General features: G+C 40.2%; 1 protein-coding gene across 1 annotated transcript in view; it reads right to left on the reverse strand.

The window, feature by feature from the left end:
* Positions 1-24,877, reverse strand: part of SPOCK1 (SPARC (osteonectin), cwcv and kazal like domains proteoglycan 1) — a 265,333-nt gene extending 240,456 nt beyond the window's left edge. The window contains exons 1-2 of the mRNA XM_064724567.1: positions 24,588-24,877; positions 24,035-24,202 (exon numbers count right to left, since the gene is read on the reverse strand). Of these exons, the coding sequence (XP_064580637.1) occupies positions 24,035-24,202 (168 nt within the window). The 5' untranslated portion in view covers positions 24,588-24,877. The remainder of the gene's footprint in view (positions 1-24,034; positions 24,203-24,587) is intronic.
* Positions 24,878-27,441: the final 2,564 nt, after the last annotated feature.

The raw sequence follows: 27,441 nt of genomic DNA on the forward strand, positions 1-27,441 counted from the left end.
AGCCACCTAAAGCAGCAGCATCCATGCATGATGTGACAATCTGATCAGGCCTCAAAGCAGAAGCAAAATGTGTATGAAAAATCCCTCCCAGGGAAAAGTTTTCAGTAAGAATCTCTTTAAAAAAAGAACTCCACTATTTCCTCTGAAGGTCAGCAAGTACTCAGCATGTCAGACTAAAAGTGACAAACTTTGCAATGAGCTCTCACTGAAAGCAGCCAGCTACACATCCCTTCTTTTTTACTGAGAAGTCTTTCTGTGGCAATTGCAGCACCCTGAGTCTCTCAGGTAACCAGTCAGTAAGTCACTGACTCAGACAGCAACTCCCACTCACATATAACAAAATCCTACCTTCAGCAGCAGCCCTAGCTGCAACAGAGGAACTTGCTGGGAGAGTTACTGTCCCCTGGAAATGCTCAGGAAATACCCATCACTTTTGACAAGAATATCCTATGGGAAAAGGAACAGTTCCTTCTATCTTAGGTCATCAGCGAGTTCTCCTTGCAAACCTCAGTGGCTTTGCAAAAGAATTTCAAAGTGGGAAGAATCTGATTTTACTGTGCAATAATGAGGCATTTCCCTTCCACTACCTCCTTCTAGAGCTGCATCCATCCAGGTCCTGCCTCCCACCAAGGTTCACTTCACACCCTCATCTCCAGGACTGACAAACATGCCAGCTGCCCTGGGGACAGGCTCCTCACCAGCCACTGATGTGGAGAAGCATGCTAATTGTCATTAGTATTGTCAACAAATACCACAAAAGAATTTCTGTAACAAAAGAAAATCCATTGGAGGATCCTTTCCAATGCAGGAAACGTTTCCCAGTAACTGACAGCAGGAGCTGTATAATGGGAAGTGTCACTCATGCCCTCTTATCTGATGTTTAAGGGTTATCTATTTACACCAAGGACGAGTGTATAACAAATCAATAGCCACCTTAAATCAAAGAGTAATTACATGGAAAGGAAGGAAAAGAGGGAAAAAATTAACAAGCCAGGTGCTTCAAAATACTGTAGCATCATTCATTAAGATCAATGCTAATATTTAATTGGAAAATCTTTCATAGATTACTAAATAACTACTTCAAAATAAAAATCTAATCTAGAGCAAGTGTGATATGGCCTATGGAGGTAGATCTAGTTAAGATCAATAAATGAGGAACAGCTATTCTGTCCATTTTCTTAACATGATCCTGTCCCTCCCTAGGGCTCCCAGTCCCTCAGTGACATCCAAGTGCTGTTATTTGGAGCCATCCACCAGGCAGTGCTGCACAGCCCAAAACCTGAGTGCATTGATTCCACATTGGGCAGTGACACACTGAGTAGGGAGGGAACAACATCCAGCTGTTTCTTTTTCGATCATCCTCCTTTGCTGCTGATGTCCAGTAAAGTGACTGAATTCATGTTTTCTGACCATAAACCTTTCACCACTGTTATTCTGCTCAATTGTTGAAATCAAAAGTAGCTCCCTTGGTCCACTGTAACAATTTCAGCTCCTGTCACTGGCAACATCTTGCTTTTGGGAATAAGAATTCACATAAAGCAGAAGAAGGAAATCTGAGCAAGGAATTTTAAGTCCTCACAAATGAGCCAAACACATCACACGAATTTCCAGAAGACACAAGAATGAAAAGCTTTTTACTTTACAGTTATTTTTTACATTACTTTCCAGTCATACTTCCAACAAGATGAAAAAACCAGTGTGTTTACACATTTCTCACAGTTAAAGTTCAAGAGAATAATTCTTTATATGAATCACTGACATTACAAAACTATTCTTGTGGAATATGCCCTACATATCTGAATGTATATACATTTATTTTTAAGAAGATTAGAAAGATAAATTTGTATTGTCTATACCCGAGTACAACACAACTTAAGAAAGCCTGGATGTAAAGCTTCCAATTGCCCATTTTCCAAGGCAAGTTTGGGAGCTGACTATGAAGAATACCAATAGTCCAATCAAACCCTGGCTTTAATACTCTAATTCAGTTTGGATGCAAACCAAAGCAGGGCAAAGTACTTTATTTGGGGCACATTCAGTGGGCTATCAGATGAAATGCTAGCAGGAAAAATTGCCATATCAAATGCAGTATCACAGGGAATAAAATCAATAGAGAAGATGGCCTGTATCTGACTGAACAGACACACAGAGTGATTGAACAGAAATACCAGTAAAATCCTTTAGATCAGACCTGCAAATTTAAACAGATTTAAACTGCTAAATCATAATCCTCACATACCCTTATGCAGTTAGCACATACTATAAACAAAGCGAGACATTAAGATAGCTCACGGTTTGATTTTTTTTTTTTCCTCCCTCTCTTCTATTTAGAAGCTGTTACTATTTCCATGACTTTTTGGATTATATTGTAACAGTATTGGACATGACATATATGAATGTATGCTTTGGGACTCTTCTATTACCTGAATTGTGCTAGTGAACAAATTCTAAAGGCCACTTGCAACAGCTTTCTTGTGTTCTGACTTGAAATGATATTTTTTTGGCCTATACCTCTTTATTTTTGCTTGAGGCTACTGACTTAAAAAGCAAAGTACAGACATGTTTCAGAAAAATAGGCTTCTTCTGGTAAGATTGTTTTCTTGTCTTTTAAGAGAAAGAAGCTTTAAATTACTGTGTAGTATTTAATATCTTCATGTGGAAAACATGACCCCACTAGAGGTAAATTTACCTGACTTGAGTGGGACAACAATTTCAACTTTAAAGAACATGCACTCGAAAATTACAAATAACTAACATCTGTAAGTGGATAAAAATTGAAAAACACTGGGAGAGGTTCAAGTTCAGGAATAAACACGATTTGATTTTGATCAGCAGCTGAGGACAGAGAGTTGCACATCAGCTATAGAAGTGCTCAACAGCGAAACAAGAACTAAGACAACCACTAAGGTGGGTTTAGTTTTGTTTAAAGTGAAGGCTTCAGAGCACCAATATGTCACCAGACTGCTTGAAAATAATGGCAAATCTGTCCCAGTGACTAATCTTTGAGCCCTGCCAGCACTCAGAATTTAACAACACTGAAATGGGGAAAGAAAATAATGTCACCTTGTCATTCTGAAATGGACCTATAATCAAAACCCTTGAAGTGGGTTCATACAGAAGTATCAACCCCACTAAAACAGAAGGCAAGCTCAGCTTGAAAAGAATAAAATACATTTTGTGATCTCATAAAATACAAAATGGCACATTCCATATCGCCCGCAACACTTAGTCATTTATTTGGAATTGTCAGTAATTTATACTGCTTATTTGCAGGTCTGCCTGCAGCCTTACAGCCTCCCACTGTGATTTTGTCAGATTCCAAGCCTAGCAGGGTCAGGCTGGGTTAACTCTTGTGTGTAAGACCAGCTGCTACATTTTACCCTGCAGACAGCTGCCTTTCAAAGGCAGGTAAAGCATTCCACAATTTTATGAAGTCTTGGGAATAAATCAATCACTAGAAGATTTTCCTTAATACTCTTTGCAGGATTCAAACACACCTATTCTTTTGTGTAACGTATTTGCAGATTTATGGCATCTACATACATCCACCACACTGACCACAGCATTTCTGATTGCTTATTACTAAAGTCTCCTTATCAGGACTGAGTGATTAAATTACTTATGCAAAATGAATAGCTTTCCAGTGAGTGCAAACAGATTTTGAAACTTGTAACTAAGCGGCTACATATTGGGGCTCAAAATTCAACCATAAGCGAATGAAATGCATCACTAAAAAATGCATTCAGAAATCCTACAAACAGCCATAGAAAACCCTAATTTGGAGAAGGCAAACCAGCCCACTGAATTCATCATTATTCTTTAAAGTTGAACACCTACTTAAATATTTGCAGATTTGGCAACTCTAAGCACAATGTCTGCATATCTAACAGAACTGATAGTTAACATATTTGTTACAGCTACCAGAATTCAGTTTTCTTTATTTTAAACTCCTTTGAAAGGAAGGCATTCTCCTCACCTCCTTCCCAAAGCAAGCCTTTCCTCCTCTAGCTTTCCTATTTACTCACATCAAAAAAGGCACCATGCAGAAAGAAATATGAGTAAGTAGATGTATTTGAAGAGACTGCTGCAAGGAATCTGGTTATAAAACTTCAGTTGATGTCACAGATTGCTACACCTTATTTTATCATACACAAGAATCATAAGCAAAATTGTCAGAAGGCAACTGAATAGAAAGATAACTTGTACTCAGCTGGATGATAAAACCATAAAAAAAAGGAAAGGTTATATATTTCTTTTACTTCAAAGTATGAGGAGGCCAATTGCTTGAAGAGCTTATTGGGGTCTGCAAAAACTCTGCTGGTTGCACTGGGGCTAAGCTCAAATGTGAAAATAAAGATTCATTGAAATTATTGGAAATGTGAACTGACTTTCATTCCTGTGGTTACACAGTATGTGTGCAGGTAAAGTGGAAGGATGCAACGAATTTCAGTAGATCTTTCAGAAAATGGAGAGGGGCTCAGAGAGGCAGTGATTTGCCTCACACTTAATTTTCTCAGGCTCTCTGGGAAACTGCTTTGACACACACAAGGGATCAGATAAGTAGAAACCATGGTTTGTCATGAAGATAAGAGAAGCAGGTGGGAGGTTATTCTGCATTTCTGAAATATGCTGAAGCAATATCTTCAATCTGACCATGATAAAGCTTTATCAGGGTGAGGACTTCACAACTTCATTAAAACAACAATTTGTTCAAAGCTTCCAGCAAGGTATCAAAACCATAGCATAGCCATGCTGTCTGCTTAGTACTGCTGGCCAGAGAAATTAGCTAACCATTATATTGACTCAATCAAAATAATGCAATTTAATTCCATGGTATTTTACATAATAATGGTCAGGCTACCATTTTCCTGAAAGACAGCATGACATTTACAAACTAAATTAATTTCTCTAGCACCTATAAAATGGTAAATACTCAATATAAAACATTAACCTCAGGTTTCAAATAGCTCTTTCACAGAATGCAACTTGCTTTATACAATACCTTAATTTCCTGTGTTAAATGACTATATCTGCTTTACATTAGTGTTTATCCCTTATTGGTGTTTCAAGGGGCTCTGTTCAATTTATTTGCAGGACAGACAAAATTACACTTGTTAATGATCTCCTGTCTACCAGAAAATTTAATGTTCTTAGCTAGGCTTTAGGCTTGCAGGAAAGATTATACTGATCTGGTAGCTATCCACCACTTTCTCAGGAATCCAAAATCTTTCTAATCTGGTATCTCTACATGACTTCCCTTGAAATCCAACACATTCCAAAACAAAAGAAGCATTCAAAACATACAAACCAAATATGGAGAGAGATACATCTCAGAAAAGAAGCTTGCCCTGATTAGGGGAAAATGAGGAAAAAAATATGATAGTGCTGCCTGCAAGTCAGAGGAGAGTGCGGTACTTGGGCTTAGCCTCAAAGCTTAAGAGACATAAATTCCATCTTCCAGAGTATAAAGAAATGATCCTGTAGCATTACAGAAGCAGAAATATCACTGTTCACTTCTTTTAATATTTTGAGATCAACTGTAATAGATTACAAAATTATTACACTTCAAAGAGAGTATGGCTCTTTGCTTTCATATGAGTCCTAGAAAAAAAAAAGAGCACAAAACTTGGACAGCTAAGTCCTCCAGTTCATGTGAGATTTGCATTAGATTCCTTAGGTAAGAAATGTATTAAACCCATTACTTGTTTCAGGGATATTGAAATAATAATTGTCCTTTAGTCAGTAGTGTTAAGTTTTATGGTGGACACAGCAATGAAGAGAATTTGCATCTTCATCTCCTATCTAGTCTCTTGAACTGGAAGTAGAGATTTTCTTCCAGCTAGACAGATTTGAAAAACTCCACATTTTGGAGAAACTGTGTTTAGGGAGCTTAAATAAATGCTAGCATTTACAAGCTAGAGAAATTAGGACTCAGAATTAGCCTCTGCACTTCTGCCAAGGTTATATCATTTTTCAGCACCGGTTCACTCTTTCAAGTCCTATAGTCCCAGATGGCAGGGATTGCTGGGCAGGCATAAGGACCAGTTTTCAGTGTGCCAGGTTTAAGATGAAAATCAGACTGATCACATCATCATTAGTTTGAATAAAACAGCTCTGACTTATTGACTAACAATATTTAGCAGCAAACTCACAGAACTTAGAAGAACTTGGATTTGAAGGAAGAAAATATTAAAAAAAAAAAAACACCTATTATCATCTTATTGCAAAAGTCCCATACCTTCTTGGAGATTTCTCATGGGCATCTCCTTGCAGCACTAATTCCTTCTTCCTCACAGCACAGCCAACAAACTCCAACTCTCTCCTCAGCCAGCTACCCCACTCTTTTATAACACTCATCCTTATTGGACACAGCTGTGGCCTGTTAAGGGCAGGCCTGCTCCTAGTCTTTGGTGATTAGTACAGCTGTAACTCCTCAGGTGTGAGATTACCTTCTGCACCATCTTTATTTTCTTACATTCCATGCCCCCACAGATATCTAATATAAAAGGAGGGGAGAAAGATTAACACTAGGAAAAAAGAAAGATGATGGACAACAGAGATGACAGAGTAAAGAAAGAGTAGAAGGTGCTACAGAGTCAACTACAAGACACAGAGCAAGATAAACCAAGAGAGAATGAGAGATGGAGGTGGGAAAGAGAAAGCAAAAGCAAAACCACATGAACCTGAGGATCAACATCAGGGGAGAGCATGGACAGTACAGAGATGAGTGAATCATTTCAGGCAGCACACAGCTGGGCAGGAGGTGTTTGCACAAACCCTTTGAAGGAAGGGTCTGTTTGCACAGAGCCTCACAGAGCTTGGGTACAACTGTAAAAAAGCCACACTTTCACACTGACAGATGCTCTGAGGTGGAAGATTTCTGTAAGGCTTTTTTAGTAGCAGAGTTTATAGCTATTACAATGACACACGGCTTCATTGTAATTTTCCATGTAAAAAGAGGCAAAAAGATTAAAAAACAAAACTAACAAAAATTCTTCCCTTCACTAGATAAGTGAGTCAAGTATAAAAATATTCCCAAGCAAATGACAGCTTTTTAGTTCATCTTTACATCAAACAATGACAGCAGTTTGCATGACTCAGACAGATGATTTGGCTGTTGTCCTCTCAGCTCACTCCAGAAGGGAGGGAAGGAGAGAAGCAGTTTATTTTTAAGCATGCCTTACTAGCAAGATTATTATGAGAAACCCATTAAAATGTTTTCTTTCCTTGAGACTGAGTTCTTGCTTAAAATCAACTTCAGAGATAAATAAGAGTAGGAGGGTTCCTGGGAACCTGGAGACAAAGCAGGAAGCTTTAAAGAACAGAAAGAAACTATTTTGAAAATCTGAGATGCTTTAATTCTACTAAGATCTCTTTATCCAGGACATGAACCAAAATATTTTATAACTAAATCTCTTTCAGGAAGCACATCACCCATCCCTATATTGTTGATGAATATGTCAAATACAGGATTTTAAATGTCAGTGCAGAGTTTCCAAAGGGAGAGAGCACTGCCTGAAGGATAATCTATACTAGTAACAGCCCTTTCAGAAATACTGACTTAACCTTGTGTGAGGCAGGAAGATATTCTATCTGGTTTTCAGGGACTTAGCTTGAGGCTAAAATAGTCACCAAATGGATAAAAGTCAGAAAACTGGTCACCAGAAGGAAAAAATGAAGGACACTTAATTATTTTTACTTTCTCTACACGACACTTCAAAATGGAGATAAGGAAACATCATTTTTTTCTTTCTCAAAGACTCTTTTCAGCTCTAGTATCACATTAAAATTCATAACTCCAGAAATCATGAAAGTTTGGCCCCTGTTATCACAGTCTATTATTTCCATGGGAGAGTTCAACATGTTTTAAGGGAATCCTACACAGCTTAACTCACTGCAAAATACAGCAGAGGAGCAGATGGAATATCAGCTATTTCTGAACAGAACTATAACAACATCATGGAATCATAGAACATTTCTACTCTAGTTGATAGCAAGGAGAACAGTAAAAAGCTGCCTCTGCTTATGAATATATCTTTGTTGACAAAGAAGCTCTTATAAAACAAGGTAAATTCATTCTATAGATGACTTCTTTATAAAATGTGCATACAGGTTTGGCAGAAAATGCTTCAGATTTTTCTCTGAGAATAAACAGTAAAACGTATCTAAACAGGTTTATATTTAGGCATAAAACTGTGAATCTTAAACAATACTTGTGTAATTGCAAATAAGTGTGTGAATAATTTTCATACAAACAAACTGCCAGAGACAGTTTTAATCTGGGTTGGATGATTTTTAATTTTTTTTTTAACTCAGCCTTTTTTGCCCTCAGAATCTCAGTAATAGGGACATCACTGCTTTATGGTGCCAGAACATCTCAAAATGCTAGTGGGTCCTTTCCACAGAGATCTCAAGCACATTAGGATTCCTCTTCCAGAGCAGTCATCCTGCTTGCTGCAGACTCACAGAAATCTCAGTGCTCTCTTGGCATAAAATTGCCACAAGTGCCAAATGATTGAGTGGCCTCTCCCACTTATGGGCAGCCCTACCCTGGCCAATTATCAACACTCTCCCAGGCACCAATCTAGGAGCCTTGCCAGTGCTACAGGGATAAAAGCAGAGCCTGTGGATATTGGATATTCTTTTTAACTCTGGCTGGTAGTTTGTCATTTCATTTGTAAAGTGAGGTTGGACATGACTTTTAGTTTGGCATTTTCTTATTGTTTTTATTTTCCAAATTACAGTGACAGCTCCTACTGCTTCACTTTTGGGAATTTGTCATGAAACTGTGAAGCATGATCCAAGGTCTATCTCTGAAAAACAGACTTATTTTTCTCCTATTCACTAGGGTAAAAACAAGACTGTAGAGATTAAAAATCCATGTATGTTGCTTTGCTTTTCAGAAAGTGGAAGCTGAAAATAAAAATAAAAACCATTTATGTAACAGAAATGATGAGGCTGAAATGAAGGAGGAGCTATTCCCACAGCGTTCCAGCATTTCCTGTTTGTGTACTGTGAAAGCAAAGGATAAAAGAAGTGTTCTTAACTAAGCACAGAAGTGAAATCAGTGCCATTTTCACAAGGAGTGATGAACTGGAAGACATGGAGGGGTAGTTGCTGTGTTCAATGCAGGAATACAAAGGAAGTCACCAACCATCTCCTGCCTCTGTGGGCTCTGTGTACAGGCCCAGCAAAAAGGATTTGCAGTGCTCAGGAAGGGTGGGCAGGCAAAGGCTGAGCACTGCTGCTGACATATGGAAAGGAGGAGGGAGGAGAAGGAGCTGCATGATCACAGCAGGGTGCAAATCTTCCATGGCTCGATTTAACACTGCACTTGTTAGAAAGTTCAGAAAGGCAGGAGTGCCCCCAAATCAGGAATTCACTCTATAAACAGTGTTTTGGACAAAAGTGAGCAACACCTTGCATTCTGCCTTTCCCCAGAAAGAAACACTCCATAGGCAGCAAATTAAAATTTGTTTTATGAAATTCCTTTTTTGTTTTCCCTCCTGTCACTCCTCCCAGTTGTTAACAAGATGCTGTTTACTCCCTATTGTTGGATTTCACTGATTTTCACCATACCAAGCACATTTTTCATGTTGTGTTGCTGAGCAGTCACTTAATGATCTTTTTCAAAACAAAAGTCTTCTCCCACTCTCTGTACATTCCTGAGGTACATCCCCCACACTTTCTCAAACCATCCACTCAACTCACAGCCCTAAGTACTGGGCTGCTGGTGGCACTAGGGGAGGGGATTAGGTGGCCTGAATTTCCTCCTCAGCTTTTTGCACAGTCATGTTAGTGCAAGTTACAGTCTGAGCCGTGAGGAACAATTCCCAGCCTAGCAGGTAGCTGTAAGCCCTGTCATTATGGGGAACACCATGTAATTCCTCAGCTCCTGAAGGCAGCTGGAGTTTGGAGCAGCACAGCTGCAGTCACTTCAGACCCTGGGTGATGGATATGGCATTTTATCTTTTCTATACTTTCAGTAATTAAGCATCTTCTGAAGTTATGAACATGCAACTAAGAGCCATTGAGGTGGTGTTCAGCAATCACTATGAGGAATGGCATTAAAAATCCACTGAAAGCTTCAAAAACAAGGGAGAAAGCAGAACACTTCTGGGCAAAGTTCCTACAACTCATGGGCCTGTTGGCTCAAGTGGCTGTAATAAGCCAATAGATTCTGGAAATTCTTGGTGAAGGAACCATTTCTGACTAAAGTTACAAACAGGTTGGGCTTAATTCTGCTATGGGGCAACTGAAATTATATTGCTTTTGTAGCTCTTGTAACTGAATGCTAAGATGTTGTGACTATTTTGGTAATCCCTAAAGGGAAAATACTTCAGCTAACTTAGAAAAGGCTATTTCTGAACCTGAACTGGTTTTATGGGATCTGCAGAAGGAAAGAGAGTCCCAGGAAAAGTCAAACCCTGTGACAGTGCTTTTCAATAAACTTAGCTGAAGTTTGTCTCCAGTCTGAGCAAACTACTCTTAACAAGAGCAGTACACTGAGAAGGCAGAGAGATTTTCAACACAGAAAGACTCCATAATGTCATGGTTGCTTTAATTCAGTTCTGCTACTGACCACATCAATTGGAGATAAATATAATTTTTTGTATTATAGAATTTAAACTGGTCAGCAGTCCTTGGAAAGATGACAGGCCCCAGTGAACTCTCAGCTTTTGCACAATCATCTATAGACAAACACACACTACCATATTCTGTGAACTATTTTCTGTGAGGAGATATAGAGAGTTCACAAAAGAAAAAGAAAACACAGCTCACAAGATATTTAAATTTACAGTTCAGCATCTGGAGAAAAATAGGAACTATCAAAGATCATTTCACTGGCTATTACAGATATCCTCCAAAATACTACATACATAGAGGGAATGGCACTACTGTTCTCACAGAAATATTTTTTACCTGCATCCATAGAGTCTCCAGGGAGAAAGAGTGATACAGTTTCACAGAGAAAGAGAATATCCAGTTCATTGTGACTTGAAGGTAGATACAGGTCATCTCATAGAGATAAATATCTCAACATGGGTTCATTTATCTTTTTTTAAGAAAAGATAAAAGCAAAAAAGAAAATGTGATCTCGACTAGATTGGATGGTTGCAATAATCCATTCAGCTCCTTTGGGACAGAGAATCCCATATTTCTACTTTATCAATGAAAAACAGATTTAGCTTATTTTTCTCTTCAGCAACCTTCTTCTTGCTACTACCTCTCCTTAAAATCAAATATTTCTAAGTTTTGAATTTGGAACATGGAATCACGCAACTAATCAATCAGCCTTTACATCCAGAATCTCATCATTTCCAACATTACCTCATACATATCTCAGTGATTGTGCCTGCCGGGCTACCACTGCCTTCTAAAAAGATTACATGGACCAAAAGAAACCACTTTGTTTTGCCCTCTGGCTTTCTAAGTGAAACAAGTGTCATGGTGAAATGCTGACAAAATTCTCTCATGTTTTCCAGCTTTGAAAAATTGCAGCACCATGTTCATGTTGGAAGCACACAAGTGAAATATATATCCAGGGTTTTTTGATTTGTTTTGTTGGGGGTGTTTTTTGATTAAGGTACAGTACAATAGTTACTGAAATTTGAGCACAGAACAACTAAATTGTTCCCTGCTGTGCAGATATAGGACAGGGAAAGGGGGAGATCTTAGGGACATTTTGCTGTACTTCCCCTACACATAAATTCACACATAACAGGTTTCAGGTTTGCAGAACAGTAAAGGTTGAAATTATCCTTTTGAAGCACAGGACATGAGCATCCAGGAGATATTTTATAAGTTTAAATGTTTTCCATGTCCTACACACTAAATTACACCAACTGTTAGAAATTATCTTCCTACTTTACTCCTGCACCACTGTATTGGAGCATCATCTAACAGAGCAAACTTCTTCCAAAATAAGCTTGCAGCAGCACATGATCACTCAATGGATGCTCTGTTTTAAACCAAGCTTTTGCCATCTGTTCCTCAGCTAATTATGGATGCTACAAATACCCAAAACTACATTGCAAGGAAAAAAGTGATTAAAGTGCATATATTCTTTCTGCCATGCATCTTCATTGTTCATCTCAAATGAAAAGCAACACCACCCACCACACAAGTCCCACAGCACAAAGACCACAGAAGGGCAGATGTTCCGAGCTCCTCATCTGGCAATCAGCCATTGGTGATTACTCAGAGTCCAAAATGTATTGTGTACAGTCAGCAACACAAGCTAAAACTGTGCAGAATCACTCACACATCTGAAATGGGGCTTGCCTGCAGCTTTGCTCACAAGAACTCTTTGCTGCCCAAGTCAGGGTCACCCAGGATGCTGCTCAGTAGGTAAATTATTTTCAGCTGCATCCTTCCTTAATGCCTTCCTGTTCTCCTCTCCCTCTAACCCTAACACCATCATCAAAGTGTCATTTTGGAATTCCTTGGAATGAAGTGAAACATGGTTTTCCTCATCTACCTTTTCCCCATTCTCTCTGTGTAGATTCATTACCTGCTATACATGCAGATACATGTCATGTTCTCATTTCCTCTTTCTGCCAAGAATTTTCCATGAGGAGAAATCACTGGGCTTTAGTAAAGATTGTTCCAGACATGGTTTCTCACCTAATGGACCATGTCTCTATTTCAGTCATGACTCCTCTCTCTGGCTCCACTAAATCATGCAGCATTCATTTGCCTCTGACACAGATTGCATGCTTTGAGACTTTGGGATTTTTTTGTATTAGGGGGCCTTTTGTTTGGTTTCTTTTTTTTTTTTTTTATTTCCTTGCACTTATAGAAATAACTGAAGAAAACACATTTATTCCATCATCGCTGTTTCAGTAACTCCTAATTTCAGAGAGCTTCAGCTTTAAAATCAGCCATGCCTTAAGGATGTTATGGCATCTTATTTTATATCCACATCTCTCCTTAGTGAGTTCAGATTTTATAGACAACTTTGTGTCATTCTGGAGGGAACACATCAGCTGCACCATCCCTGATATATCAGTAATGGGTTTGCAATTATGGCGGCAGGTTTCAAAATTGCTTCCTATTTGCAGCTTCTTTTTTTGCTAATGGAAACTGCAGCACATGCCACATCTGTCTGTATTTGTACATTGCCCTGCTGTAATAGAATATTGCTCGTTCTTGATTACACAGGGACATAGTCTGCCATTAAAGTGTGGATGCAGTATCTCAACAGAAACTGATGCTAAGGTTGTGCAGTTACTTAAAAAAATACTGATAGCAAAATATGGCCCATAAGAAGTTGTTTGGATTTCTTTTTCCTTTACATACTGAGATAGGACTATTTGTGATGCCATATGTTACTTTACAAGGGGAAGTTTCAATATCTTTTATCACGGTTCTAAAATTGTTTATAGTAGCTTTTGGTGAATGCTCAAAAATTGTTGATCTATATCCATTAAAGTTCCTTGTACTCGTGTTCAGTCTTCTTTTCTATTTTACAGGCAGTGTACATGGATAGGAAATGCTTGCTCACAGTCTCCAACAGCACTGTCTCCAGGGGAAAAGGATTACATTTCATGTCAGGTTATAAGTTCATTACAAGTCACAAAACCTTTACTCTGCTGAGCTTTTTAACTTATTAAGATAAGACACATGCATAAGAAAGAAAGCACTTCATCAGAAGAGGCAAAGGCTTTATAAAAAGGAGACTAAATATAAAAACAGACATTTGTGTCACAGAAAGATCCTCATTTCAATCCATCTTGCCTCACATTCCAATGAAAACAAAGCATTAATTGTCTTGTTATATTCAACTTAACTTTGTTATATAAGCATGAAGAGACTAATAAATCTGTGGTCACTGATGTGAATCACCATATCCTTCCTTATGAGCAAATATATCTGGTTTACCAGCTTCCTTCACGCTGCATAACTGCAGTTCTACACATAACTGACAGTATGCAGTATTTTAGCAGTTTATATTTATTCTAATTAATGTGGCACGATTTCCTTTTGGATGCTGCTGTCCTGAGTGAACCATAATGTGGAGATTCATGGTTATGCTTAAGGAATACTGCAGACAATTCTGTATTTAAACCACTAATAATCATATGTTTATAGATATCCCCACTGAATGCAGCACTCCAGTGTACTTTTATTAAAACAGGGGGTTTTTTAGACAAGTTTTAAAAAGAACAGTAGATGTAAAAGACCTGAGCCTTAAGAGTTTCACTAGATGTAGTTTAATATAAAAATTAGATAAACACAGGAAATACCTGCCTAATACCTCTGTTTTAACAGGAAATACCTAGTCCCTCTCCAATATGCTATTCACCTAGTGTTAAATAAATAATAAATAACATTTAGCTAGCATAAAAGATTGCTTACCCTGACTTTACTTTTAAAAAAAAGGGAACAAAATTTATCCCTTATATACCTTGAGTGAAGTTAATGTTATCAAACAAGAAATGAATCTGGGCCAATAAACACTGCTGTCAGATAGTGGCACATATATCCACACAGACCTGTTAAGCTTTGTCTTTCTGTATTCCAGCACAGTTCATTGCTCTGCAGAAGAGCACTGTCCTGGGACTTGCACGACATAAATATTGTTGTTATATCTGGCATTAGCTTGATGGATAACTCTGAACCAGCTTTATCCTCTGCTATCACATCTGTCTAATCTAGAATACATCCCCATGTGCTTAACCATGTCAGAAAAGTGCTTTCCCATGTAACACGGGATCACACAAAAAGATTCAGGACTTTCAAGTGAGAGGAAGGGTCCTCAACTCGCGCTGCACAGCTCGGTCCCCTGAGCGGCTCCAGCACCGGACAGCTCCGGGCAGGGCATGGCCGGTTCATTGAGCGGCTCCAGCACCGGACAGCTCCGGGCAGGGCATGGCCGGTTCATTGAGCGGCTCCAGCACCGGACAGCTCCGGGCAGCACAGCCAGGCCCCTGAGATGCTCCAGCCCTGGACAGGCAGGGCCGGGCCCCTGGGCGGCTCCAGCCCTGGCTGCCTCCACTGGATCCTCGGCAAACCCTGCAAGAGGCAGAGCTGCACTCTGCTCTGGCAGCAGAGCGGACACTGGCACACATAAACAGACAGGACTACAGAGCTGTTCTAGAAATCAAGTGTTCAAAGCACAACACTCTTGTTATTCACCAAGAAATGCCAGGAAATTCTGAATTCTCTCAAAATTATTTTTATAAATATTTACTAACTGTAATCAAATTCTGCCAAGAACTTCAACATCCCTAGTACACACAGAAACACTATTCTAAAAGCAATGTTTTCTACTCCCTTGAAGAAACAACTTAGCCTAATTTCTTCTTAATCCTGCAAGTATAATTTTCAGCCTCTCTCCCATTCTCTAACATTTAAGCATCCCCCCACTGAGTTCCAATGGCTGCAGCTGCTTTTACCTTTCTACCTCAATCTTTTTTCCAGATTCAAGTTCTCTAACTGCTACCACTTGAAGAGAAAGTCAGAAAGGCCAAACACTAGAAGATACTACACAACACTAGAAGACAGTGCCGGAATAAACTTCTGAAGGGACAACAGAATGCAGGGAAAGAAGGATGAAGACTGATGTCCAAGCTAAAAACCACACAAAATTTATGCTGTGCAATTTCAAATGAAATTGTGTACACTGCTGAATTTCCTGATTAGACAATTTCAAAGCAACCTGCAGAGACAGACAAGTATCACTTACCTCTATCAATCCCTGTGCTAGTCAGAACTCAACTGTAAGCCGTGATATATTGAAACCTTTTTCAAAAACTAATCTGAGAAGAGTTACTCTGACAGTAAATTTTAATAAACTATTTTTCTATCTACCTGGGAGAAAGCATTCAGTGAAGTAAATTTATGACACAAAGTTCATTAAGAGGACAGCTAAGATCACAGAATTAATTGAAGTCCCCATGTACCTATTTAATGAGAATGATTTTCTGTTACCCAGGATTACAAGCCAAGTCACAGAAGTGACAGATAAAGACCAATCTACTCCCTGCCAAAGCCACTATTGAGTAGCTTAGCAATTTATCTGTAAACTGAATTTTGAATCATATCTTAGCCTTGAAAGTCATTAGATATTAGCTGCTCAGTCCAAACGTGTAATTCAATTTTCGCTGCCAACCTGCTACAGCAAATCCCCCAAAGATAACTGCTGGAGTTATCTAGCTGATAACAGACTGCTTACTCAGAGTTAGCACTTGGTAACTCAACAGCAACAAGTCCCTTTCTAAAGCTGGAACAGTTAAGTGGTGGAAGTACAGAAAATCACACTGGAGGCAGCAGCATCACCTTAATTTTACTCTGTGTCAATTCTGCTTTGTTGTTTTGGTTGAAATCTATAAAATGTGTACTTTGTAGACTACAGATGTTTGATTTTCAGATAGTTTGATTCTTCCAGGGACTTTGAGGGAGGCTTCTTCTATTTACCAGCCAGACAGCTGATCATTCAGGCTTTTCCAATTCCACAATGTCCTCCAAAAGGCAAAGAGAACTGTTTAATCTAACTGGTCTGTCATGTACTGTGGTTCTTTGTCTAAGAGAACAGGAAGATAAGCAATACAAGAATCAAACTCAAGCTTCACTAAAGACTTTGACAATTTGGCAATTTTTGACAATCAGCTTCAACATAACCAAGGGTTCACTACAGCTCCTTTGGACAAATCTCAGTTTTGGTTACATAAGGAAAGGAATAATCAAACTGTACTTGCATAAGCAGATGATATCTAAAAGAAATAGGTTTTCACACCCCAGATGTAATATTTGAGCTCCACTTTCCTCATGAAGTCCTACTTCTTGTAAAAGCAGCTCAGCTGCTCCACCCTAAATTCAGACAGGCTTGCATTTTACCCTCAAAACACACACACAATAAAGAAACACTGACTGAAATTCCATATCTCTAGCCTCATGGTTAAAATTATAAGTATAAAGGAAATAGTTAAAATTTCTGAGAAACCCCATCCCATCCCCACCACCCCCCAAAAAAAGAGGTGATAGTCTCCCTGATGGTCAAAACAGGGTATCATAAATACCCTTTTGGCCCTTGAGAATAATGGACCTGTTTTTCTGGACCCTAACCCTGGACAACTTATCTAAAATAAAAGTAATATGATTCACCCATAGATACCTGACCTTGAAAGCAGCTCTTCCACTAACCAACATCAGAACTCAGCCTCCTATAATGATTTTCAATCCACCCATTTGATATTACACTGACACATGGCTCACTTTTGTGGCATTTTTTCCTTTTTCCATTTTGTGAATTACTCAGGAATCTGACAAAATTTCAATTTAAATTTGGATTAAAACAAGCCCCTGTAGAAAAGAAATCCACCAGGAGGTGGGTGGGGAGGACAGGACAGGGGCGAGCAATAGAATATCAGAATGGTTACTCTAAAAATGCATAAAACATGTTGGAGAAAACGTTAAATCTACAGAATTTCATGGTAGGGATATGATTTGTGACTGCAGTCTGCAGAACCCTTCTGTCAGTGAGGAAACTATTAAAGTTATAATTTGAAACATAATACAGAAACTAACACCCTAGTTTTGTACTGACCTACTTAACTTTAGAGTCTTAGGTAATTCCTAGGGAAGCTGGATAAGTGTCAGTTAATTAGAAAAAGCTGGCTCTCTGTACCTTCCTTAAGTTAATTATTCTGACATAAATGCCATTATTTTTCCCCTTGTCCACTGCAAAAGGAAAGTGTCAAGTTTGAGAAGGGCTTTTTGAAAAAACATATCTCCTCTGTTGTAAGAAGCTGATTATGCATTACACTTGCACAGATTCAGTTTCATGTTTTCCTATTCTTTTAAATTTCATGCAAGTACATCTCAGCTGTACTTTTTGATCACATTTATATTCCAGCCTTGTCCCCTTGTAGAGTAAGAATTGCTCTAAGAGACAACCTATGCTAGGAGTGCCTGGGTAGACTTATAAATCACATTTCAGCTCTGTTGTACTGCAGATCCACTGGAATACACACACACACAGTCTTCACCTTCAATTAAATCTCAAGGTGGGCATGCAATGACAATCTCCTGGGAAGCCAGCCTGAGGTGCCTGCGCCCTGTCACAACCCAGCCACTTGGCACATCCATTACCCAGCCAGGAAATATCCTTAAAGAGTACTGTAACCTTCCTTATGACTAAATTCACTACAAATAATTAGCAGGACCTGAATGGATTCTCCAGGAATGTATGTATTAAATGTACCAATAACTGCTTCACAGAAAAACCTGTGCTTACATTTGAGGTAAAAAAAGAAAAACACGTATGTTCTGTTGATCAAGGTATTGGCAGAAAAATACTTAATTCTTCCTGTAGACCTAAATAAAATAAAAAAAATATAGAAAATGCAATATCAAATCTGGTAGTGAGACCCATTGAAGGCAGGTCTCTGCCAGGGAAGGAACAGCAGAAAGAACCCAGTCTACAGAAATGACCTCTCATCTCAAAAATCCCACCAGAGCAGGAGATATTTGGGTGTCACAGATCAGATTCCACCACACTGCATGGATAAGGAGCAAGCCAACATCCAGAAAGGGGCTTTAAATCTCATGATCTAAAAATCCAAGACCTTTAGAATCTTGACACAATGCTGGATTTTGTGTCTTTTTCTCAATAAACATACTGAAGAAAATAAACTTCTTTGTAATGACTTTTGTTTGAGTAAATGAATGTATTATATTGTTTTAAAACAGGGTCTTTTCTCCTATGATGCTGGAAGGCCTTTGGATCAACAACTCCATAAAAATCTTTCATTAATTTTACTGATCAGAAGAGCTCACAATATTCATAATTAAGTGGTCCCTTCTATACATTGTACATTTTTATGTCTTCAATAGAAGCAGAAATCTTTCATTTTCTGCATTCCTACAATATATTTGCTTTCCTCAGAGTAGCATTACTTTTGCAACTTAGAATAACTCTGCAAATCAATGAAAGTACACAGGCTTTCCCTCTCATCTATTTCAAGCTGAGCTGCCAGGACCCAGAATAAATTTGTGTTAGCTCTCAATTCCATGACCTTCCACTTTGTACTTTTAAATTTCATTTCATTTCTATTACCTGAGTTCCCAAGGTCTTCCAATTCTGCCTGCTTGGTATTCCAACCCTTTTCAGTACTGGTCATGTTCTCCAACTCCCTGCTATCAAGTTTCACTACCACACTTCTAATTTGGGGCTAAAAAAATCAGAAAAAGGTAAGAGCCAACAAGGGGAAACGCAGTGAAGAAGTGTGAAGAGCCAGCCCAAATGACAAAAATCAGTGGCAAAGCTGGAACAATACAAATCCCCCAGTTCCTAATCCTGTATTTGTTTTGTCACCTACCATGCACTTCTGATCAGGTGTGAGGAGGAATTTGCAGGCTCAGAAAGACGATGTACATTAATAGATGACAAAATTGTCCCTTCAGTGGTTTGTGTCAGAAGTCTAATATCTATCTAACCTGTTGATAGCCATCCTCAGCAGGAATAGTTCTGTGTAACTATTTATCCCCAGCAAGTCTGAGCAACGTGTACACACAGATGATGACATTTCATTCCTTGCTTCTTAGGCTTGCACAGTCTCAAAGCATCTCCAGGCATAAAATACATGGAGGTTTTAACATGATAGCCTGAACTGAAACTCTGTAAGCAATAAAATTTAGAGAAACAGCTTAGTTAATGTTCAGAACGTGGTCTGGCAGCCTGCCATGCATAAACATGCACTGAAACCAGAGTTCATGCCAAGATTCTTAGCTTTCAACTTCATAGAAATTCCTTGTGGGGTTTATACTAGATCCTCTTAGTTCATTTAACTTTTTTCTTCCTTTTTGCAGTTTAATCCATGGCTAGTTGAACTTATTACCTTTTTATATATAAGCATTAATAATGTAATAGACATAACTCCAAGCAGAAGTAATAGAATTAGTTCGTTCGTATAATTTTGATTAAAGACAGATCTAACAGTAAAATGACATTTATTCTGTGCCTTCTGTGCCAAGCCTCTATGAGCACAATGAGATGCTGCAGTGTGACCTGTTACAACAACATGTGTGCTCATTCCATAACAATAAGGGAATATTCTTACATCCTAGGGCTTGTAAGAATTCACATTCAGCTACCAAATCTATTCTGAAGCTCCTCTCAAGCCAAAGGATCCCTCTCTACAGGTTTGATCAAAAGATTGAGGCCTTCATATTTGGGATCTTGGTATCAGAAGGTCTAATTTGACTTTCATAATCCTCATGTCTGCTTTTCCAAGCCTCAGATCTGCACAAGGGAAATAGCTGGAGGTCCTCCCCAGAGAGTGCATCTTGCTTACTTTTTTCTTTTTCCAGTAATAATTACATTGATTTACTTCTTATTTTTTAGAAACTTACTAGTCAGTTACTTAAGTATGTACCAAGCCACATTCAATATATGGATTAGGTGAATAATAAATTCCATATTACCACAGATTCTGAGCTCTGTCCTTTCTTATTTACAGCTTCAACATATAGTTGTGAGGAAGAAAAATACTATTATCCCCAGCTATAAAATGAAACTTAAGGCACAGCTAAGATTTTGTCATGTATCACACAAAGTCCATGGCAGACAAGGAAAAAGGGGTGAAAGACAGACTGGAGTAACAGGTTTAGATTGCACTGAAAACTTATTAATCCCATACAAATTACACTGCTATTGATGCTGGGCAGATGTAAAATATACAAGATTTTCAACAGCAAATGTTTAACAACAGATCAGTCACACTGGTCTCACTATTTATTTACAGCTTGTTTTTTTTTTAATGCAGAACTTAACCAAGAAATTGTGTTCAAATCACGTGAAAAGATTGTGTTGTAAACTGTTGTTTTAGACACATCCCTTGAGGCCTTTGGAAAATGATGACACATTTCACACTATTGAATTCAGTCACATTTAAAAACTTAACATGATTCTGTAGCTGTAATGCAGATTTCAAATGAGGTGTACTTCTGTGCCCTCTTTTCACACAAAAGTAGTGACTGCTGAGACAATAAGTGCAACTACCATGCTGCCTTTGCCCAAAAGAAATTCGGATCACACTAAAAAAAAAAAAAAATCAATCATTAGTTTCTCCTCAAATTAGGCCATATTGGCCCATAGCTCAATAAGGCTGACCAACCAATTAATTTTGAAAATAACTGAAAATGTTGAGAAATGCTTAATTTAATATTTTATATTCAATTCACATCATCTGGGTAAACAACCCTCCCAGTACTGCAACATTATGACAGATTTATATGCACATCTGTGTGTGCAGATGTTTCTGCTGATGCACATAAAGTGGCCACACCCACGCAGAGCTTCGAGCATCAAATCTCAGCTCCACACCTTCAGTGTTTTTCCCCACCATCCAGAAGGACACATTCATGTAAATATTTGTGCAAATATGTTTATATAACATGACATAAATTTCAGAGAGCAGCTAAGGGTAATTGTGCTAATTACTGCAACCTTGCCTCTGTTGATTTACGAGGTACAAGGCTTCTGCCCTGGAGTGATTGCAGTGTCAGATCCAAGAAAGTTTAACTGCAACACCATTTCTGCACTCCAGCCTCCTGTGCAAAGCCTACACTGAGAACCTCATGTAGACATGATGTCTATAAAATTTGTTTATTAGTTTGGCAAAGAGGGGAAGAAGGAAGATAATTTTCCTAGAAATAACACATATCCACAAAATGCTGGTCTAGTCCATCCACAGCAATTAATACTCTTATGATGTATCTCATTGGGCAGCCTTTTAAGAAATGTTTTAACAAATATTTTTAAAAACTACCCCCAACAGCACAGCCATGAAGTAAGGACCAGATTTCTTCCAACCACATCTCTTCATGCAAGAATTGTGCTGTCATTGTTGTATTGCTATGCTGGCAGCAACTGTACCTATGCACGTCTTCACCTGTGGGCACAGAACCTCTGATGGAATATTATGATCCAGTAAATCAATCTGGTTGAAGACAAGTAATTAAGAGCATAATTACATATGCAAGCCTTTTATGTTTTCTTTTTGGGAAAGGCTTAGTAGGAGATGATTACTAGTCTCTGTTAATTTGCTCCATAAAAGGTTTTATGAATAATCATAAGTAAAATGGTAGTTTTGAAGTAATTCAATAGAACCATTAAGATGGACAGATGGAAAGATACCTAAGCTTTGCATTAACTTTGTATTACTGCTTTTGCTTGGTAGACCACTGGTTAAGGTTGGTTTTACTTTTCCATAGAATGATTCTGCCTACAAAAAAGAGTTTTGAGGCTTTATGGGGTTTTTAAGCATTTTCAGAAGGTCTAAAAATGTGTTCTTAGCCATGAAATCTTAAAACATGAGAGGTATTCATGAATATTTTCCCAAGAAGAAGAATAGTTTCTCTGGATTTGTGAGACTGTGTCTTGGAAAAAGGGACAAGAAAAGAAGTTGCAAGGACTCCAGTTTTAAAGAGAAAAGAAAGAGGAAAGTGGAAAACAAAAATTACAAAAATTTAAATAAAACCTTTAAGCCTTGTGATTAACATGAGGCCACCATTTGGAAAGAGACTGTTGAAAGATTGCTTGCTACAAATCTGTCTCTAGTTAGAAGTGTTGTCAGATTAATGTGTCAATTTCATTCAATGTACCATTTTCAAATGCTGGTCAATTCTCATGTCAAGTGGGATGTAGAAATTAACACGTGAAATCCTCAACCTCTGTTCCCCAGAAGACTAAACCAGATAGTTACAAAGACTCCCTTGAAGTCTGGTAAATCTAAGAATCCATTTTTACTGTGGAATGCCCTTTTCTGTATGAGAACTCAGCAGTCCCAGCAGGCGGATGTGATCAGTGACTGCAAGTGAAGACACACTCCAAGACAGCTGTTAATTGATACCATTGCTAAGGCCACGCTCTGTTATGCTGAGATTCTGAGCAGCATTTCTCACACAGAGATGACCAAAACTACAGAAAAACACAGGGAGAATAAGCTAAGCAGGGACACGCCACATTTAACTGAAATACTTTGACTTCCCCTTTGCAAAGTCAGATCCAATGTTAGGATCGCAGAGACAAAAGCAGAGCATAAAAGTCTGACTTGTTAATATCCTATAAAAGATCAGGATTCCTAAATAAATAAACAAACAAATTCTTACAGAAGGGTACTACCAGAACTGCTAGCCAGCTCTAGTCTTCCCTTTCCTAGAGTCTCACTGTGGCCATGGTGCACAAATCCCAGAAAATAAAGAACATTTAACCTCTCTGTGCTCATGATCAACACAATCAGTAAAGCTTCCATCACACAGTCTTGGGCAGACTGAAACAGGGTTTCCTGTGTGCTCCAAAAAAGCTTCTTCAGTGTACAGACAGCAGAAGTAAGAGGAACTACTTAAATATTAATTCTATTTTAAAAAGTTGCGTTCCCCTTTCTGCTGTCATTGACTTAATACATGATTGTATTCAAACTAGGGGAAGTCTAGAATTAATTTTGAGTTTAAGAAATTAATTTGTTTTATACAAATACACATCATAACACATCTTGAAAATATCCCTTTTTTCCAGACTAAAGGGGAAAAAAAAAGAGCTAAAGCACTGCTTTCTTCAACACTACACCAGCCTCAAAGATCTCTACAGGCAGAATTGACAATATAATCCTTTCCACAAAAGCTGCAGGCACAAAAAGCTTCGCTGTTTACCACCTTGTGGCTTGAACGGGTAAGTATTCCTTCTTACACACACACCATTCTATCATTTTTCAGTTAAGCAGACTCTTAAGCAGTAAGCACTGAACAAGAAACTTCACTCAAAGTTCCTCAGAGGAAAATCGAAGACCGTAAGAACAGCGAGACTGACACGGAGCCCAGGCTGCCCCAGTCGATGGGGTAAATCAAGAATGCCACGACTGTCTGTCCAGCTCCCAAACAGCCCCGAGCATCCTTCACACAGGCAGCAACCGGCTGCCCAAGCTGCATTTCTCTTCTTCCCACAGCCCTCGGCAGCCAGCAGCCCCCTGGAAGGATGCTACGGTCAACAACGGAACGAGAAACATGCGGTAAAGCGAGAAGTACTCACATCCCGGAATTTGTTCCAGTACTTGTCTTTATCGTACTGCGAGACGGTGCTCAGCCATTTGTCGTTGTCCAGGAAATTGCCATGATTGCTGTTACTCGTGATGATTTCAGGATGCCGGCTCTCCACTTGCAGGAAGCACCAGGCAGCGATCACCAGCACCCCCGACATCTGCAACGAGAGGAGCGGAGCGGAGCGAGGAGCGGCGGGAGCAGCGGGGCAGCCCCGGCTCCTCCGGCACCCAACTTCCGAGGGGACCCAACTCGGGGCCACTCGCCCCTCACGGCCCTCGCCAACTTCTGCCTGCGGAGCTGCCGGCTCCGCCGAGACCCGCCGTACCCCGGCCCAGCCCGGAGGGGCGGGGAACAGCATCAGTAACAACAGTAATAATAACAACAATAATAATAACAACAATAAAAACAAACTGGGCCGCTGGGGCCGGGCGGGGAGCAGCCAGGGGACAGCAGCGGTACGGAACTGCAGCCAAGCCCCCCGCGGGCGCAGCCAGCGCTGGCTCCGCGAAGTTTGGCTGCCAGGGCGGAGAGGCAGCTCCTACCTCCGGGCAGTGCCGCCGGCCGGGCTCCAGCACCGTGCGCCGCTCGTCCTCCTCCCGCTGCTGGTGCCGCGCTGCGCTGCGCCCGAGCCCTGCGCGGTGCCGCTGAGCTGCGTGCGGTGCCGCGGTGCCGCTGCGCTCTGTGTCTGTGTCTGTGCTGTGGCGGTGCTGCTGTCTGTGTGTCTGTCTGTCTGTGTGTTTGCGTGTCTGTGTCGGAGCCCGCGCGGAGCCGCTGCCCGTGGCGCGTCCCGAGCCCGCCGTGTCCGTGTTGCGGGTGCGCGCGGGGCGGGCGCGGCCGCGGCCTGGCTCCCCCTGGCGGGCGCGGGGCGCGCTGCAGCACAGGGGCGGAGCGCGGGCAGCGCCGCCGCAGGGCCGGGCCGGGCCGGGCCGCGGGGCCCGTGAGGTGCGGGGGGCGTTAAACACAAACAAGAGAGGCAGCGTTTAAATACAGCAAGGCAAGAGGCGGATGGTGGATTCTTTTCGGTGGTGCCCAGAGACAAGACAAGGCGCAATGGCTATAGATTAAACGCAAGTTTCGCCTGAACATGAGGAAGAACTTCAGGTGGAGGGTGCTTGGAACGGGCTGCCCAGGGAGGGCGTGCAGTGCCCCTGTATGGAGACATTAAAAACCCGTCTGGACATGGTTCTGCGCCACCTGCTCCAGGTGACCCTGCCGTGGCATTGGAGTTGGGCTGGGTGATCTCCAGAGGTCATTTCCAATCCAAACAATTCGGTGATTCAGTGAAACCTGGGGAAGGGTGACTGTGAGGATACCTGGAGAGGATGTCTGTAATGATACCTGGAGAGGAGGGCTGTAAGCAATCCTGGGAAGGAGATCTTTAAGGAATCTTGGAGAGAATCCTCTGTGAGGATATCTGGAGAGAGTGCCCATAATCATATCTGGGGATGATCCCTTGGGAGCATCCTCAGTGAAGTCTTCTCTACTGCTGCAGTCTGAAGAGACATAAAAGTGGCCTTAAAAACATAAAATCCTATCAAACCACAGCTTTCATAAGCTGGAAGGGATGACTGTCTTGAGTCAATGGTTTTGCAATTTACAGGAGCAGTGACATTTCCAAAGCTCAGAGGTCATCCCGGGTTTGTTCGGGAAGGCGCTCCCTCCCTGGGCCTGCACATCCCACACTGTGAAAAGGTTTTGCTCCTGTGCTGGGGAATGACCTCAGACACTGCCCAGGAGGTCAGAAGGGTGCAGTGAGAACAGCTCCTCTTGTTAAAAATGGGGAGGAACGTACAAGGGAACTGCAATGGTCTGGGAACTGGGCTGAAAGGAAGAGACCATCTCCAGGGATAAAAAAAGAAAGTTCATTGTCAGTGGAGGGGGTGGGAGGGAGGGGCTGGCTGGTTTCCTACATCAGGGAACTCATCCCCTGATATGTCACATGATGCCCTAAAATGAGGACATACACTTTTGGTGGTCATTTTAAATACAGCTGTGACTACTGTTCCATGTGATATTTTTCAAATATGGTTCATTAAACTGTCTTGTAAATAATGCCTTTTCTCTCCAAAAAACTGTCAACAAGGTTAATTCCACATTTTCTGACAGACACATTGGTCATTTCTTAAGTAATACAGAACAGGGTCATGTTTATTTATTTTTTTACTGCTGCATCTGAGCACTGAATGCAGGACACAGATCTATTCCTAAATCTGATTTTAAATACACTTCCCAAATGTGATGTTACCTCAATAAAATCCTCTGGGATTTAAAAAAACAGTGAAGTTTTATTAATTTTAACAGCAGAGAACAAACACATGCACAGAAGTGCCCCGCATTGAATCCTCCCCTTGGTGCACATAGAATCTAATGAAAAGTACATGCCTGCAGGAGGGCAAAATATAACCCAATAAAAGCAACAAATAGAAGAAATCCAAACTGAAGCCCTGCAGATTTAGATGTAAATCCTTACCTAAAAGCCTTGCTGTGCCCTCCCTTGTACAATGGACTGTACTGTTTTGCTGAAGGTGGCCCAGGGCACATATTCCTCTCAAATCTCTCTCTGTTGTGCACAGTCCATCCTATAAACTGTTCATTTCTGTGGGAGATAAGGTTTATATAACTTCCACCTGGCAGGGTCAACACAAGCTTCCTCCCTTCTTACTTAGATTAACAGGGTACTGTTCAGTTTACTCTGTATGGGCCTTTTCTGTAAGGCTTTTAACAACAGAGAGTTTGTCTCTTCTGCACAGACATTAAAGATCTTTTACCATTTTAAATCTGATGGTTAAGAGATTTCCCCTGTGACCTTACAGAAATCCATGGCCATTCAGCTTTACACAGTTCCATTTGACTCGTGTTTCACCCCAGACACCACTGCATTTCAGCACCACCAGGCACAAACCCTATTACCTGCTAAATATTGGAGGACTTTTATGCACCATGACACTTGTGCACTTCTGCACAGATGCACTAATTACTGCTTTCTTCATCCCACTGGAGATCCAACCAACTCAATTCTCCCTTCACCAATTCTTCAACTCACGAATTCCTAGGCTTGGCTTGGTAAAAAGCAGCAGAACATTGTTTCCCCCCAAACTTGCAGGACTTCTACCTGTTATATGTTTATAGGAGCAGTTAATTCACCCCTGTAAAACACACTTGTTAGCACAGTGAACCAGGCTCAGTCCTTTGCTGACCTCAGTACTGTTGACTTCACTGAGTATGAAACAGGCTGCTCTGCTTGCCAGTCAAAGAGCTGAATGATAAATTACAGAAACATTGTCTATAAAGTGAGTAATTACTTTCTTACATGTAGAATTTGTGTCAGAAATGTGTCTTCATTTATTTAATTACTTCATAATCCCATATTCAACACATGGCTAATCTTTCTTGATC

This window comes from Zonotrichia leucophrys, chromosome 13, assembly GCF_028769735.1.
Source record: "Zonotrichia leucophrys gambelii isolate GWCS_2022_RI chromosome 13, RI_Zleu_2.0, whole genome shotgun sequence".
In the NCBI taxonomy this organism is placed as follows: Eukaryota; Metazoa; Chordata; class Aves; order Passeriformes; family Passerellidae; genus Zonotrichia; species Zonotrichia leucophrys.